The 18483-nt window shown below is 33.4% G+C and overlaps 3 protein-coding genes across 3 annotated transcripts; 1 reads left to right on the forward strand and 2 right to left on the reverse strand.

Annotated features, from left to right (window-relative positions):
* Positions 1–5020: 5020 nt before the first annotated feature.
* LOC143611326 (UDP-galactose/UDP-glucose transporter 4-like) lies at positions 5021–9906 on the forward strand. The gene is made up of 7 exons (XM_077085544.1): positions 5021–5336; positions 7521–7549; positions 7630–7830; positions 8251–8494; positions 8605–8706; positions 9310–9417; positions 9494–9906. The coding sequence occupies exons 1-7, from the start codon at positions 5208–5210 to the stop codon at positions 9719–9721; spliced, it is 1041 nt and encodes a 346-aa protein (XP_076941659.1). The 5' UTR covers positions 5021–5207; the 3' UTR covers positions 9722–9906.
* A 2203-nt stretch (positions 9907–12109) lies between these two features.
* LOC143611331 (putative receptor-like protein kinase At3g47110) lies at positions 12110–13671 on the reverse strand. The gene is made up of 2 exons (XM_077085548.1): positions 12852–13671; positions 12110–12423 (listed from the first exon to the last, which is right to left on the reverse strand). The coding sequence occupies exons 1-2, from the start codon at positions 13669–13671 to the stop codon at positions 12110–12112; spliced, it is 1134 nt and encodes a 377-aa protein (XP_076941663.1).
* Positions 13672–15509: 1838 nt separating this feature from the next.
* LOC143611321 (uncharacterized) lies at positions 15510–17679 on the reverse strand. The gene is made up of 2 exons (XM_077085541.1): positions 17188–17679; positions 15510–16167 (listed from the first exon to the last, which is right to left on the reverse strand). Exons 1-2 carry the CDS (start codon positions 17677–17679, stop codon positions 15607–15609), a joined length of 1053 nt encoding a protein of 350 aa, XP_076941656.1. The 3' UTR covers positions 15510–15606.
* Positions 17680–18483: the final 804 nt, after the last annotated feature.

Consider the following 18483-nt stretch of genomic DNA (forward strand, 5'->3'; position numbering starts at 1 on the left):
AACAAATGCACAAGTAGTTGGTACTGCAAGCAGGCAAGTGTAAAGTTGGGATGGATATTTACCAATAGGCTATAGTTGGGATTATTTAAAACCAATTTTCCTTTAAAAATTCATTAAACCGACCCGCCGGTTATGTTGGTTATCGGTTAAAATCGGTTCAGTTACATTAATTATGCGGTTTAACGGTTATAGCGGTTAAGTTGCTCACCCCTAGTGATGACAGTGGATTGGATCTGGGACGAGTTTAGCTAGGTAATCACAATCCCATACTTGATTATAAAATACTGTCTCAAAACTTGTCAGTTTTAGTTTAGCAAAGTACTCATCGGGTATTGCGTAAACACGTGTGTTTCGGATATACCTTGTAGTTTATTAGAAATGCATGTCGGATATATATATTGTTTTGACATAATATAACTAACCAATTAGTAAATTATGAAAAATAATTACCATAGAAAGAAAATTATGATTGGTTACTTGGGTAAATTGAGCTATATTATCGAGTATTTAGGTTGGGTAACCAGACCACGAATCCCAAACCAATCCTAAATAAGCGGAAGTGTTCAAAAGTAATCTTAAGTTTGTTCCATATTCTAATGAGATAGCTATTACCTATGGCTGTTCAAAAAGCTCGAGGATCGTGGCTCGCTCGATAAAAGCTCGAATAAAACTAGTTAAGAAAACTTGATTTGAAACATCCATGAGTTTGCTCATTTTTCTAACCGGGCCAAAATCGACCTAGGCTCGGCTCGATCTTAATTTCGTTTTAACTTCAAAATCGAGCTAGAGCCTTTGTTGAGTTGCCCTGTTTAATTTTGAGTTCAAGCTCAAAACCACACTGATTTGACTCGGGCTCGACTATTACCTATATATGATTCGTGTTGCTATGCAAAATGAAAATCTTGAATTATAAATAAAGTCATTTTCATCCAATATTCATACAATTTTCTACCATCATCTTTAAATCTTCAATATCTTTCAAATATCAACTCATTTTTCCTAAACCGTCAATTCAACCGAGCACCCAAAATTGGTAATATTTATTACCTATTCCTTAATTTTTTTCTTTGTTTTTAGTAATGTATCTTATTTATTTCAACTTTTTTTAGTAATGCATATTTATATTCCTTACTTTTTATAATGTTATTATTTATTCTTTATAGAAAATATTTAACCTGACCCAAATTTTAAAACGTGTTCTAGAAAATTTTCACGACGCAATGGGACAGGGAGAATACCATAGCCCGACATGATCTCGTCAAAACGGAGAGACCTTCGTCATGAGGTTGGAAAGTTTAACAACTACAACAAGAATTATAACAACCGATATAGTGGTACAAATAGCTATAATATTTACCAAGATTCATTTGAATATATAAAATCTAGATGGGTACGACATTCAATCAAAATAAAGTATGACAACTTTTTATTTATTTGACATGTTCTAACCCTAGCTCATTTTGGCTTTAACCCATTTCGACCCAACCTAACCCAACCCAACCATTTGCCACCCCTAGTAGACTGTTACTATAATGCTATACAAAATAACTCATAAAGACTTTTAACGTTTTTAAAATAGTTATTATTAAGTTAATTAATAATCGTGTAAAAGAAGCAAGCAAGTGAAATGATCACTAAATTTGTACCTTTATGGCAAAGAACCTAAATTTAATAAAAAGTAGGTTTATTAAAAATGGTCGGTTGCTCTTTTTTTTTAGGCTTCTATCAAACATTGTGTCAACGTCTTTGTGTGAAAAATACGATTCTTTGTTTAAAACTTTAGACAACTTAATAAAAATAGTTCATATTGTATAGGTTGCATGCAATATTACATATTTTTAACCTTTATTTATATGAAAAAATAACACTCAACTAGTTTTTAAAAACGTTTCAAAAGCTTTAATTATGCCCGATGAAAATTTTGAATATATCTGTATAATTTACATTACTAAATAATATATTTATATTTATATAATATTATATAACAAATGATCCTATATAACGTAGGATGTACAATGTTCTTCAACCATGATTTAAAAAAATATATGCAATTTTGTATGTTTAAACATGAATATACGCAATTGCCCCAAATAACTTTTAATGTCGTTTAAAAAACTAATAAAATTTCTCACTTTATATTTTTCATTCATTTAGTCACGCATTATAAGCCAGCAAGACAAATTATATGGTGCGTTTTTCCTGTGATTTAATTCGTACATTTATTGTAATGAACCTAAATTTAATATGATTCATGTTATGTTTAACACTTTAGATAAAAGTAGGTTTAGTAAAATGGCCGGTGCGTTAGTTTACTTTTATTTATCTTCTCTAAAACAAGGACGTGGTATTATAGATATGATTCATGTTATGTTTGACACTTTTGATAGCTTACTAATAATAGTTCAAATTGTATGGAATACAATATTGATATTTTACTTTCTATAAGATTTGCATTTTATTATGAGTAGGCAAATATTTCCTATTGAGATTTTGTATGCTTTTAGGACACTGAATATTTTGGTTTTGAAGAAACACGAAATCCTGTCATTGGTCTGATGACTTAGTCCAAGGGTAATGATCTTGTATGTCTCACGATGGGCTATATTCTTTCTTGACGCAAATGAGTAGCACACCTGCAAAACAAAACATTGCGAGCTCATTACGAGGGGGGGGGGGGGGGATCCTCTCGTAACCGCCCTCCGGCGTGAGAATCATATATTGTTTGTGATAAATATAGAGAGTGAGCTGAGAATATTATATGCCAGATGCTTTACCGTTTGTAGGTACATTTGTATTTATAACCATTGGGAGAGGGAGAGAGGTTATGACCAACTGCCTTGTCAGACTCATCATATCCCTTGCATGTGTGTTCCAAGGAGTTGGTGTGCATCGTGGCCATTTGATGTTGACATGTCATACTATGTAGTACTATTGACTATGTGTTATTTATTACTTATTGGTTAAGCGTCATTTACGATGAATATCTTTCTTTTTTGTCCAATGCTTGCAAAGATCTTTGGCGCTACCATTCCCGAGGTGTCAGGGAATGCTTATTATATAAGGTTGTACCTTTTTCATCACTTTGGAGCCATGGTATCTGCATGGCGAGTTGGCGACTGACCCGTATAACAAGCAGGAGTGTTTATTACTTGTTTAGGGGTAGGCTTAATTTAATACCCTACCTCTACAGGTTTAAAAAAGAAATCACTTTGTTGAAAATCATGTTTTGGTTTAAATAGCAAATCATTGTTTAAAGAAAATCATGAGATTTATTTCTATAGTTGTTTTGCACAGTTGTATAATAAACCATGAGTTACATTATTATAAAAAGTAGATACTACTTATGACGATTTATAAGGCAAAAGAAAAGACAATTATGGAGATTCACGAGTACAAAAAGATGTATACTAGTCACTAGAATCATATTAACGTATTTATTTATTACTAGCATTAAATATATACTTTTTTAGAGATATGCGAGTAAAAAAATCAGATAGTCAAATCCGATTTGCGTTTTGTTATGAGTTGGCAAATATTTCATAAGGGATACACGTCTTTAAAAGATCATGCTCGAATATGATTCACGTATTATTTATTGTTGGCGGAATAAACATTTTTAGGACGTCTTAGTTAGTACAACAATCAAATACTAGAATTTAACTCATGTATCACTTAGGTCATCCGTTGTGTTAGACGAGAAAACTTTTATTACCTAAAAATATATTAGAAAAAATGTGACTGAAAAAATATATAAAATATTCATTATTACCACAAATTTATTATAAACAATGCTTGACATAACCTACTAGAATTAATCATAATCACATGGGCAAAACTTTTATACGTACTCAATCAAATTCTTACAAGGTTGTTTTGTGTTTCGATATCGTGTATGCTTGATGATTAACTAGTTTCTATGCAACGTTAATAACGACAAAAGTCGTTGTATGTCACCTTCATACCTTTCACAAATCGTTTTCCCCAAGATCATATTATGTAAGATTAAGCAAACGTACATTACATTCCTTGTGTTTTCTTTCGACTACATTCGTGTTTGATGGGTGATAACCCATTTTTTTTCTTTTATTTTTTCTAGAACTCTGAATTCTGATACAACATATTTTATTGACGATTCTTGTGCTTTTTTTTAAATAGAATTCTTTTATCCTCAAATTAGCGTAATCCCTTTCACGATAGTTGTGTACTCTATATAAATACCATCACAAGGCCAAATGTTTATTCAATATATTTTGAAATTGTAATGGTGGGGGTGGCTGAATCGGTGAAAATGACATTTTACTCTAAATATAAAAAAATATATTATTTTAGTTTACCTCTTTTTAACACAAAGGCATCAACAGTTTGGCACCCCTGATAAATAGATCATATTTCCGTCCGAAGAATAAAATACGGTGACCCAGCCTATCGGAAAACCATTTGGCTCAATTACAAGACTCAAAATCAAGACTTCAAATAAGGAAAATAATGAAATTACAACCGGACAGCTGACATTTGGTCATAAGTATTACTTTGTTTTTCAAAAATAAAAGATAATATAATAAAATAAAAGATAAAAATTAAAATAATAAGTAGTAATACTTTTCTTGTCTAGCTGGTGAAAGAGCCGTAAGAAAGAAATTTGATATTTCATATGACTCATGTTTGATTTCTGCTCTCATAATATAGTTTCAACTGCATTAGGTGATGATGAGAGCCTATATAAGTATATGACATCCACTAGTTAGATTCTTAAACTGAACGAATTTTATCTCACCACACTGTCACGCCTTCAAACGGATGTCACATGCGTCAGTCTTAGGTAAAGATCATCCCAAATAAAAAAAACATATTCAGATGCGATAAATTTAATAAGTAGTCTATTCGGAAGTTCCGTTAAAAAAATAAAGAAAAACCTCTAATATAATAATATTAACTTTTACACCTCCTCTCTCCTTGTTCATGAGTTGGCGGCTTCTCACAAAACACCAGACTCTGTATTTACAAACTCCATCTCACCTCTCTCCAAATTAAATGTTAAACCCCTTAATATTATTCATGTCTTCTCATCAACAACAACGTGATTGAACCGATACGCTCCCTCTAATCAATTCTTTTTTAATCAATCTCTACATGCACAAATCCCACTTGATGATCAATTAATATATATATATACACACAACAAAAGTTATTAGCTTTTTACAGCTAGAATGAAGAACAACGAAGAACAAACTCGGTCTCTGTTTGGTATCTCTCTTTCTGATCGACCCAAATGGCAACAGTTTCTCATTTGCTCTTCTGGGTTCTTCTTTGGCTACCTTGTTAATGGCGTTTGTGAGGTAATTTTGTTAAAAAGTTTGTGTTTTTAGTAAGATTTTTTAGGGTTTTTGAGGGTTTTTTTTCAAGATTTTTGAAACCCTTGTTTGGTTTTTTTTTTTTTATAAAAAAAACCCCAATTTTGATATGAAAGATTTGTTTGATTTATTTGAGGTAATTTTGTTATAAAGCTTGTGTTTTTAGTAAAGATTTTAGGGTTTTTGAGGTTTTTTTTCAAGATTTTTGAAACCCTTGTTTGGTTTGATGAGGTTTTTTAGGAATTGGGTGTTTTTTATTTAAAAACTAAATTTTGATATGAAAGATATGTTTGAAAACCCATGTTTGATTTTTTTTGAGGTAATTTTGTTATAAAGTTTGTGTTTTTAGTAAACATTTTAGGGTTTTTGAGATTTTTTGTTCTATGATTTTTGAACCCCATGTTTGATTTGGTGAGGTTTTTAGGAATTGGGTTTTTATTTATTTAAAAATTTAATTTTGATATGAAAGATTGGTTTGAAAACCCATGCTTGATTTTCTGAGGTTTTTCAGGATTTGGGTTTAAAAATCCAATTTTGATCTGAAAGACTGTTCAAGAATCTTGATTTTTTTATAATCCATGTTTGATTTTAGAGTTTTTCAAGATTTTGGTGTTCTTTAAAACCCATGCTTGATTTTCTGAGTTATTTATTTTATTTTATTTATTTTTGAGAAATTGGGTGTTCTTTAAAAAACCAATTTTGATCTGAAAGATTTTTCAATAATGAAGAATTTTGGTTTTTTCAAAACTCATATTTGATTTTTGAGGTTTTTTATTATTTTATTATTTTATATTTCAGTTTAAAAAACAATTTTGATCTGAAAGATTGTTCAAGAATGAAAAGTCTTGGTTTTTACAAAACTCATGTTTGATTTTTTGAGGTTTCTTGAGAATTGGGGTTTTCTTTTAGAGAATCTACAATGCAATATGTTCAATAAATTATTAATTTTATATTAATAAAATATGGGGTTGGATTGATCTTGAATTCTTGATGAGGTTTATGGCTTGCATGCAGCACTTTGTGTAAATTGCCTGCATACTTTTGGTTAATTTAGGCTTTATTGAGTCTTTCTTAATCTTAACTCTTACTTTACCTTTACATATGTGTGCTTTTTGTCAGAATTTTTTTATTAAAGATATTGAGTACTTGATTATTGCCTTGTAGTTTTGGTGAATCCTAAATGGGTCCTACACAACTTATAAAAAAAGTTCTTTTCTTAATTTAGTACCAAAGAATAATGCAAAGGTTTGATTGTTTGAAGTTTTGGAAGATATTATTGTCTTTCTTTGAGTTTGAAGTTAATATTTTTTTTTTCACAAAAACTAATTATTTAGGAGCATAAGTTAATCTTTAATTTTTGAATAATTTGTTTTTGGTATAGAAAACCTGTTAAATAGTTTCAAACTCAAAGAAAGATGATATAAATCATATAATCTAAAATTTAAAACAAACAAACCTTTGGAAGGATTATTCCTTGACACCGGATTGAGAAAAGAGCTAATTTTATAAGTTGGGTAGGTCCCTTTTAGGTTGCACCAAAACTACAAGGAAGTAATCAAATGCTCAGCATCTTTAATAAAAAAAAATAGAGACTAAAAGCATACATATGATAAGAAAAAGTAAAATGACTAAGTTTAAGAAAGAGCCAATAAAGCTTAAAATTAACCAATAATATGCAGGCAATTAGTAATTAGAACAAAGTTGAATATGCTACTTTTCTAGAATGTCAAAACTTCTTTGGGTGGTTTATAGTATTATTTGTTTTCAATAAATTATTCAAAAATTTGAATGATCACTTTGTTTAATTTCTACACTTTTTTTCGTTTAGGTACTTGAAATCTAAACCTGTTTTATTGTATGTGTTGAATTTGACCCAAAAATAAATAAATAAAAATTTTACTTGTTAGTTTAAAGATTGAAAGGCTAAAACTTGGTTCTATCAAAAAATCAAATTTTACATGATATATTAAGTTGTGAGATCTTTAAATTGTGTTTCTTTAATTTTTTTTATTTATTTGATTAGAATAATGTGCTGTCATGTTTAATGTTATAAATATATCCTATGACCATCAAAAGTCAACTATGGACTTTTGTTTTGTAAGTAATGCAACATTAGTTTCTTTTTATTTTAATTAAAGCTAATGAATACATTCATGTATTTTTTTTCAGGAATATGTATATAATCGTCTTAAATTAAGGTCGGTCATCTACACTAAATCTTGAATTTAACCATCGTTAAAAATGATAACTTTTTTCATGAAAATTTTATTTTGTGTAGTTACGGCTGGTATTTTACATTCGTTCAAGGATGGGTTTACATTGCTTTGATTTATTTGCAAGGGTTCACCACCAAGCAAATGGTGAACCCGTGGAAGACATATGTCAAGCTCTCGGCTGTACTCATGGGTTCTCATGGTCTCACCAAAGGGTCTTTGGCTTTCCTAAATTACCCTGCTCAACTCATGTTTAAATCCACCAAGGTGAATACTTTATCTCTGTATGTCATAAAGTTTAGATCTTAATTTGCTTCGGACAATGTTTGCTTGTTGTACATTACCACCCTAAAAGAGTATTTCATATCAAAGAACCCAAGGGGTGTAAACGAGGCAAACCAAGCCTCAAGCTTGTTTGACGTACGTGAACTTGAGCTCGGGTCGTTTCGAGCTCTTTTTCTAAAGCTCGAGCTCACCTTAGGCTTTGGTTTTGTACTTTTTTTCAAGTTTTTATTCATTTTTTTCATATATATTTATATCAATATATATTTGAATTTTAAATATATTAAATAAAAATTATATAAATTTTAGGCTCGTTTAGGCTAGTGTTTGATGACTTTTAATGGCATATTATTTCTGATCACAATGTATCATTTTGGTTGACTTTTTTGAACCTAAATTTGATTGGTTCTACCAGTGATGATTATGGGAGCGTTTATTCCCGGGTTAAGACGAAAATACCCTCCCCATGAATATGTTTCCGCGTTACTTTTGGTTGTGGGCTTGATACTATTTACTCTCGCGGATGCAAATACGTCACCAAATTTTAGCATCCTCGGTGTTGTGATGGTTTCTGGTGCTTTGATCATGGATTCGTTTCTTGGGAATTTTCAAGAAGCTATATTTACCATGAATCCCGATACGACTCAGGTGATTTGCATGTGACTTGATCTGTTTTTGTGTTTTTGGGCGTGTGAATCTATCAACGGGTCAAAAGTTGACTTTTTTTTTTGGTCGGGAATGATCGGTTTTATGTGCAGAAGGAGATGCTGTTTTGCTCAACTGTTGTCGGTTTGCCTTTTTTGATTCCTCCAATGCTTTTAACAGGGGAATTATTTAAAGCTTGGAGTTCTTGCTCTCAGGTGAAGTTTTTTTTTTTCTTTAGTCGATTTTAGTGCTTTGAAAGTTAGATATTGATATGAATTTTGTTATGAAAAAATGTGTATATATATTTTTATTTTGGTTAATGTTGAATTTTCAATGTCATTATCTTACAAGTTCTTGCAATTTTTGTCGAGTTTTACTGTTTGAAAAAGAAAGTCAACATCATAGTTTGACTTAAAAGGGTAACCCTTTTAGCTTTCAAGTTCAATATTATATAAACCTTTTACAAGTATAACAAACTTGTTTTTCTTCAGTGGTTTTTCCTTAATGACTAACAACTCTTGAAAATTTCAAGGTTGACTTCCACCCAAAATCCTATAAAGTTTGACCTAAGCCAGTCAAAGTTGTTGATATCTGAATTCAAGATTGATACGAATGGCCACATACTCGAAGCGCTTTGCTAGCGTGTTCTGACAACCTATTCATGTTTATTGTGTCGGTTGAACAAAACTTGAAACTTTGATTTTCATGTCAAATTATATCTTGTAACGGTGTATGTTGACCCAAAAGTCAAAACTGAACCATGTTAAAAAAAGTAGTGACCTTTACATACTTCTGATAATCTTTGTATTTGGGTGCAGCATCCTTATGTATACGGTGTCTTAATCTTCGAAGCAATGGCAACATTTATCGGTCAAGTCTCGGTTCTTTCTTTGATTGCCATATTCGGTGCGGCCACCACAGCAATGGTACATTTTCCTTCAATACCAATATTATTATATAGTTTTTTACTACATGCTTCTGAACTTGTACTTAACGACACAGATAACAACGGCTAGAAAGGCGGTTACTTTGCTGCTATCTTACTTGATCTTCACAAAGCCGTTAACCGAGCAGCATGGGACGGGCTTGATACTGATATCCATGGGAATCGTGTTGAAGATGTTACCCGAGAATAAACCGGCTCCAAGAATGGTCTTGAAGATGAAAGAATCGGTTAAAGACGAGAATTCGATAAACGAAGAGGATGAAGAAAAGAGACCTTTGGTTTGATTTTAGTATATTATTATTATTATTAATTATTTTTATTTACTTGGTTTTTTGTGTTCTAAAGAAGTGTAGGGAATTTTATTCAGTTTGCTGCCTTTAAATATTTGAAGGTGGTTTGTGGCATGAATAATAATTTAAGGGTTTATTAAGTAAATTAATTACAAGCCCACATAAATAAAAATATTTGGAAATGACGAATCAAGCTGCATTACATATTGAGATAGAACATAGTTTCTTTGACAAGTCTAATTGTCATTGTTGTGAAAATCCTGACCAGGCACTGATTAATTACTGATGAATCGCTAGTCAACACTTATTGATTTTGGTCTAGTCAGCTAATTAATCGGTTAACGGTCAAATATGGCAAAAATGGACATTTTTCGGTGATATTCCGACCAATCTCGGTGTTTTCGGTGAGCTTCCGACCAAAATCAACGGTTTCCGGTGAGATTTCAACAAAAAAATCAGTGGTTTTCAGTGAGATTTCGGCCAGTTTCCGGCCAAAATATGTATGCGTATGTATAAAACTATAAATTACATATAAAAATGTGTTTGTGTATATATAAAACTGAAAAATATATATTAAAGTCTGATCCGATTAATCCCGATTAGTCTCGATTAATCCGGTTTAGTCGCTAGTCCACTTTCCACCGCCTGACTATTGACTAGTGATTTTTACAACATTGCTGCTAATTATAATTATAAGGATCAACAAAAGTATATACAAATCATAATATAGCACAATGGTAGTTATATATAGGCAGAACATAGGTTGTTTGATCCTTAAGCTTCTATTAGAAGTTGTTTATCTTACCAGACTGAATTTAATATTTCTAATAGTTTAAAAATAATGTTCATCATGTTTAAGACTGGTTAAACATGTTAAGAAATAAATTGGATGTGGCTCAATGGTAGAGCACTCACTTTACTAGTGAGAGATAGGGGGTTCAAACCTCACTATCACCAATCTATATGAGAGATATGAGGGATGGCCCTTCTTGCCAGGGTTTGAGTCTTGATTTCACCCGGTTTTACCGGCTCCTCGCTGTCGTGCCATTTGGCGGGCGTGGGGGTCAGGTTTTATCCAGTGAATCCCTCAATAGGTGGACCGTTAGGGGCTCCGTCTGTCCGGACTAATGGCCGGCTCGGGCTACCTTTAGCCAATGGGGGCCACGTACGGAGTACCCGGCGTTACTTAGTTGGCCGTTAAAAAAAACATGTTAAGACGTGCTTAATTTAATTATCATACTTAAAACTTGTTTAACATGTTTAGTTTAATAATCTAGCATGTGATTCATGTTTATTTTAATAATCTAGGAAGTGATAAGTGAATGAATGTTGGTGTAACTTACTAAAACTAGTTAAGAATGACCTAAAGTTAGTTTTTGAGCACATGATGCATTAAAATTTAAGATTTTTTTTAATTAATAACACTATTTAAATGCTTTAAGATATCAATTTAAGGTGTTGCATTAGCTAACTACAAGAACTGAAAAGCTAAAGGGAGAAAAGGGCAATTGATTGTGTACAAAGCACATTTTAACAGTGTGGAATCAATGTTTCGGCATGCGCGGTGTTAACCATAGTTTACTTAAACATTATAGCAAACGAGTCAATTCGGTTAGAAACACTTCACTGATAATTTGACCATGTTAAGGAGGTACCTGAGGTGACAAACTGACAGTGACACGAATTGTTAATGTTACCATGAAGGCCTTGAAACACATTACACATCACAAAAAAGTAAACGAAGATTGTCAAAAATGAAACAAAAACTGTCCAAAATCCAAAGGTACGCATCATTTGACTTTCAGGTCAAACACGATAACTTTAACATCAATATTGACATAAGACCATGTGTAGTGGTGGCTTTGCCACCTGCGTTATGCCTCAAAACGCGGGGGGTACACCGCCCCCCCCCCCCCCTGCGTTATGTTGAAGTGATTTTTGTAAGCGTTTTATATACAACGCTGAAACACCACCAAAAAACAAGGGTATAACTCTGGAAACACCGCCCCCCTCCAAGTTATGCCAACTTTATGACTACACTTGTTTTTTATACAAAACCATAACTCTGACTGGGCGCCACGTGGCGCATAACCCCCGGATGTGGAGCTTTACGACTACACATGGTCTTAAGTCTTTAGCTTTTGGGAATCTAATGAGTTAACTGAGTTCTTGACTGAGAATGAAATGCAGAAGTCAAAGAAGTTTATGGAATGAAAATTATACAATCATTAAAATGGAAAGCATAAAATGAAATTTGACCTTAAAAGTCAACATGTACTCCTACATAATTAATAAGTGCTAGTGAAGGTACACATGTACACATTTAAAGGCACAAAGAAACATTATAACAAATTATAACTTTATCCGTGGGCGTTTAACAAATCAAGAACTTAAGAAAAGCTCGTGAACAACGGTCCCAATATCCATTCGATTTTGTGGAGACTCGGAAGAGCAATGCACTCCAATATTCACTAAAGAAATCAAAGTCTTTTCATCAACGTCCGCGCTCAAAAGTACTGGATCTAGAATCTGAAGGAGAGAACCATCAGCCAAGGCGTTCCTAGCATAGGAATGCAAAGTTAGACCTTCTTCAAACATCGGGTCAACTGGTTTCTTCCCGGTCATCACTTCCAGCAAAAGGATTCCATAGCTATATATGTCCCCACTGGTTGAGACTTCACTTCCAAGTCCATATTCTGCAACTTATGTAAAGTTAATAGGGGGTGCAGTTACTGTATGCTAATGCCTTAACGTATGATAGGTACGCGAGACGCTCAAAGGCAAACAAAAGTCAAAACCTAAAACGCTCAGAAAACGCTCACAAAAAACTAAAACGCTCAGCCAAAAACCTAAAACGCTCAAAAAAGGTTTTCGTGAAAAAAAAGTGAGAAATTGATCGATTATATCTAGACCTGTTTTTTTCCGGTGAACCAATGATTAATTGGATATGTATTGACGATTTCGAGATGTTTGGATGTGATTTCATGAATCGATTTCGTCAAAAAATGGATTCACGTATGTTTTGTAAGATAAGGCATTAGTGTATTCTATCTTTTCTCAAGTTAATAGTATAATATAATGTAGACTGGAAGACATTTAAATGGACTGGTGACCCTTAGCTTACCTGGAGGTGGATACCCAACGGTTCCTCTGAAAATACCTGAGCTATAGCTGTTTGCATTAGAAACTCCTTCAAGGGAAAGAATTTTCGCTAGCCCAAAATCTCCAACATGAGAGACCATATCAGTGGCCAATAAATTGGTGCTTGGCTTCAAATCACAATGAACAACTACATTTCCGCAGTGACAATGTAGATAATCAAGAGCACAAGCCACATCCTTGATAATGTTTATTCTTTGAGCAAGATCTCGCCTTTCTTGTATCGAATGCAACCAATTTTCCAAACTCCCATTTGGCATGAAATCATAAACTAAAGCTTTGAAATCATTGCCTTGGAAATCGACACTTGAACAAGAAGTTATAAGCTTCACCAGGTTGCGATGGCGAATGTTTCTCAAGGCATTACATTCAGCCATAAAACTCTTGAAACCTCCTCGAAAGTTAAGGTTCAACACTTTGATTGCCACAGTGAACCCGCTAATTTCATCAAGAACTCCTTTGTAAACTGAAGCAAAGCTACCCGTACCGATCAAATTATCCAGAGAAAACCCTTTGGTTGCTTTGAAAAGTCTTCCATATGAAATCCTCTCAAAAGATTCAGTCGAGATTGTTTCTAATGATTTATGTGTCCTTTTTATACAAAAATAAAACAAGAAAAATGACACCAAAGCTAAACCTACAAGAGTGGAAGATAGTGAAATTGCTACAACAATCCAAACCGAAAGCTGTTTAGTAGTCTTCTTAGAAGCACTAGTTGCGCATTTGGGTAGGTGAAGCTCTGGTAGGCCAGCGCAAAGTCTACGGTTCCCTGTGATTGATATCATACTTGTGTTGGCAAAAACACCTTTAACAAGTACCTCTCCCTCGAAGTTGTGTTATATGAAAGATCTAGATAGCTCAAATCCATTTCTTGTAAATGTGATGGAATAGGGCCAGAAAAGTTATTCCGTGATAAGCTAACATATTCGAGGCCTTTCATAAAACTCAATGCCTTCGGCATCGATCCATGGGAGAAATTTATGGAAAGATGATGAAGGGAGACTGCCTGAGATATAATTCCTTGAAAGCTCTAGATAATGCAGATTGGATGAGTAGTTGCCAATTGAATTCGGTAACACCCCTATTAAACGGCTTTCGACAAGTTCTAAAGTCTCTAACTTGCTACAGTTGGACAAAGAATCAAAAAGAATCTTGCAATGAACACTGTTGGTTTCAAATTTATTGGCACCAAGACCCAAATGCTTAAGCTTTTTAAGTTTTCCAAAGTCGATATTAAGTCTCCCCTAAAAATCATTTACGGAAACATCAAAACTTTCCAACTCTGAACAATTTGATATCGAGGGTGGAAGGAATCCATTGAAGTGATTGAAATCTATTGCTAGCATCCAGAGATGAGGTTGGCTCAAACATAAGTTTGCGGGTAGATCACCATGAAGTTGGTTTTGTGGGATGCTTATAATTATTAACTTTGAAAGGTTAAAGAAAAACAATGGAAATTCTCCGACGAGGCCATAATCTCCGAGGCCCAATTCTCTCAATTCTTTCAAATGATTGAAGGAATTAGGAATACTCCCTCCTAACGGGTTCCTAGCTAGAAAGAGGCCTATTAGATTTGTGAAATTGCCAATGAATGACGGAATCCCACCCGTGAAGTTATTGTTGCTTAAACTTAATATATTCATCATCCGCAAAGAACTAAAAGCATTTGGAATTTTGTCCGACAACTTATTTGAATATAAGCTAACTAACCTTAGTTTTGAGCAATTTGATAAGTTGGCCGGGATTTCTCCTGTAAAAGAATTGATGTGAAGGGAAAGCTCTTGTAATCGTGACAAACGGCCTATTTCATGTGGGATACTTCCATAAGCCGGTTGTCATCTAAGACGAGTGACCTAAGGAAGCTGATGTTTCCAAGAAAAGGAGATAAAGAACCTTCTAAAGCTTTGCTAGTTAGATTCAAGCTTGTAACTCTTTGGAAGAGAAAGACACCATGAAGGTCGTTGGTAATCATGGATTTGATTTTTATTAATGCAACATGAGTGGAAAATAACTATAATAGCCATTTTGACAAATTGGTTTCTAATAATAGCCATCACTTTCACAAAGTTATATAAAAGCGGAAGTTAAGAAGTAATTTCTTATGGCACAGAGGCGGAAACTTTTACCAATGGATTCAGTATATTTCGGTTCTTGGGTTTATTAATATATGGCAATAAATTTTCCGGCCCAAGTAACATAATAAATATGCAATATCATAATAAATGTACGTCATTAACATTCAATAATATACTAAATCATTTAAAACTAAAAAAAAGTAAATACATATTATACTTGTTACCTATGGTTTTTATGTTTTGAAAAACGATTAACATCTTGTAAGTGGTCTTATGTTTGGTTTTTAATATCTAAATAAATGAAACATTTTAAGAATGTCAGTGTTGAAAATAAATGTTTTTGGAAACACGACATAAATAAAATTGATGTTGAAATGTACTATCGAACTTCAATTATGTACGAGAGAGTAAACAAGTAGTTGACATGTCTCCATAGATATTTCAAAACGCATAGTTGGATGGAAGACAACGAAAGAAGCAATTAAATATCGAACTAACGTAGCATAATACCATTTATCACATCGTTCCAACTTTCTTGTTGGTTTTAAATATCACTACTTTCTATGGACAAACACCAGCGATAACAATTTGTTATCGCGGGTTACAAATTTAATAAAAGAATTGGAATCATTTCATTTGTTTATTCTAAATGTTAAGAAGATTGATTGATAACTCGTCTAACAAGTGATTAAGCATCATTTTCTCGATCTCAATCACAACGTCTTCTCGATCATCTTCAAAATCATTCCAATTCGTTCGTTTATCCATTTCTCGAACGCAAACTTCTCTTCTACCGTCCATATCCCACTCCAAACATCCATCATCCTCCCCTTTAACCCAACATTTTGCAACATTCAAAACCCTAGATTCTAATCTACCATTTTTCTTCACATCCTTACTAGTGATCAACTCATCCCTAAAGTAATCTAATAACAAACAATCCAAACTCAAGTCCCACTCTTCAATAGAGCTTGTTTTCACATGATCCATTAACTGAATCACCTGTTCTTCGATTATAAACGATTCAGTATCGTGTAATTCAACACGTTTGTTTAGATCGTAATTAACGTCAATGAGAGAATGCTTCTTCATCTCCATATCTTCAAGGATTTGATGAAATGGAGTTAAGGCTACTTCATGTTCATGTGTGAAATCGAGGACCGAAATAGGACTAAATTGTTCCTCTTCTACAAGCATGATCTGATCCTGTATCACAATTTAAACACGTTTATAAGCCCCAAATTTATCAACGAAAAAATCATCGGAAATTTAGGTCATCACGATTATTGGCGTGCCCGGTTTGGTTCGGTTTGTGTTAAAACCGAAACTTTCAATTTCGGTTTCTCCATTTGACCTTTAAAATTTTGAGTTCAAATACCCCCCCCCCCCCCTCTTAAAATAATGAATTTTAGTGTAATTCATTTTGCTAATTAATAACTAATTAACTATTATAGGACTAAAATACTTAAATTACATCATTATTAAAATTTTATACATTTTTTAAAATAAAAAAGACAAATTAAATATTAATAATCCCAACTTTTTACAGTTTACCGATAATAATAATCCCACATCAGAAAATAGTTGTCACTGTTCCCACCTTTCACAGTAACTGTTTTCACTGAAAATCCGTTAAAAAAATATAGACAAAATGGCAAAAAAAGTCCTTTATGTTTTCATGGTTTTTCAATAGTCGTCATTTTGGAAAACTTAATGACTGAAATCATATTTTGTGTTTCCAAAATGTTTCACGTTACGTCCTTTTATACTATCCCAGTTAAATTTTTTCGTTAACTCTGATCACATGACCTGCACGTGAGGGTAAATTCGTAATTTCATGGTCCAGCTCATTGAAGGAGGGAAACGACGGGGGAGGGTTATAAAAGTCGGGAATGAGCAAGTCATGTGATCAGAGTTAACGGAAAAATTTAACAGGGTTAGTGTAAAAGGACGTAACGTGAAACATTTTGAAAACACAGGATATGATTTTAGTCATTAAGTTACGACTATTGAAAACCATGAAAACATAAAGGAACTGTTTTGCCATTTTGTCAAAAAATATATTAACCCCGTCATTTTTTTTACAAATTTTAAATTAATACAAAAATCTATAACCTCGATTTAGTTCTTTCGGTTTTTATTACATTTAAAACTGAAACTAAACAATAACAACAAATTTTATAAAAGTTTTTATAAAAATATAAAACCAAACTGTCAGTTATTAGTTATTACCTTCAGATCTCTGGTATTCCTGATATGAAATATCTTCTTATCAGTAACCTCCGATTCACCGGAGCCTTCACGGAAACACACCGGCGACTCATCATCATCATCACCGACGGTGAAATCACTATCGCACCAGCTACTCCTCGGCGTACCAGCAGACGTTGTGGTGGCTGTAGTAACCGTACATCGAGGTGACTCCGGCGTGACGTCATTCTCCACCGGATCTACCAAATCACGAAACGACTTCCACCGGAGAATATCCTTCACCGTAACCGACGTCGTTCTGGTCATCGTAGGCTCCGGTACACGTGGCACTGACCTAAACTTGTTCGAGAAACGGCGGGAGATGCTCCGGCGTAAAATTGAAGACGACTTGACGGAAGACACGGCGGCGTGGAGGAAGACGGAGATTGATGATTTGCGAGAACGCGGGAACGGTAGGTTTTGGTCCTGAAGGAAGTCTTTGAGCATGCGAGGTTGAATAACTGCCATTGTTGCAGATGTGAGAGTGTGTGTTGTTGTGAAGAAGATGATGACGTGGCAGGTTACTTGAGGTGGAGGTGTAAATAATAAATATATGTATTATGTTAGTTATGAGTGACAAGTGGTGTGTGTGTATATATATTGTTTGTAGAGGTGAAGGTACGTATGGAGAAGAAGGTGACACGACGTGAAGGTTCTAATGAAACGACAAAATTATTTAATTTACTACCAAATATGTCCACTCGTTATGGGGTGCGTACTATTTTTGTTTTTGTTTTTGTTTATTGTTTTAGTCAAATTTGTTCAAATAATATTTTAATGAAATTAAAAACTAGTTATAATAAATAATACATTAGATTAAGCACTTTTAGCATTGCACACTTTTAGTATCTATTACAAACCAAAGAAAGTATAAGACATATGTAATGACAATATTGTTGCAGCGTTTTGGCCACGGAACACGGTCACCGTCGGCGTTTACAGGCATTAAAAGTCTCTCAACATTGTAGAGAAAAAGCTGAAGGTGTAAAGAGATGGGACTATCATTTTCTTCCAGCCAATGAGAAAGATGGTGGTTGGCGTTTCCCCCACCACTACACTCGGTCTAAGAAAACATTTTCTTCCCTTTTATATCATACATTATCTATTGGTATTTTAATAGATAGTGAAAACATTATTTAAGAATTATGAACTTATGAATTGTAGCATTGTCATGTAAAACCGTTTGAATGGTTGGACCTGCTTTGTCACAAACTTAGATGATATCTAAAATCTAGAATACATAATATAAGACTAAACAATGGTCTCACATGA

The sequence above is a fragment of the Bidens hawaiensis genome, unplaced genomic scaffold (assembly GCF_021521415.1).
Source record: "Bidens hawaiensis isolate Kalapana, Puna unplaced genomic scaffold, B.hawaiensis_p1.1 tig00030574_1, whole genome shotgun sequence".
Lineage (NCBI taxonomy): Eukaryota > Viridiplantae > Streptophyta > Magnoliopsida > Asterales > Asteraceae > Bidens > Bidens hawaiensis.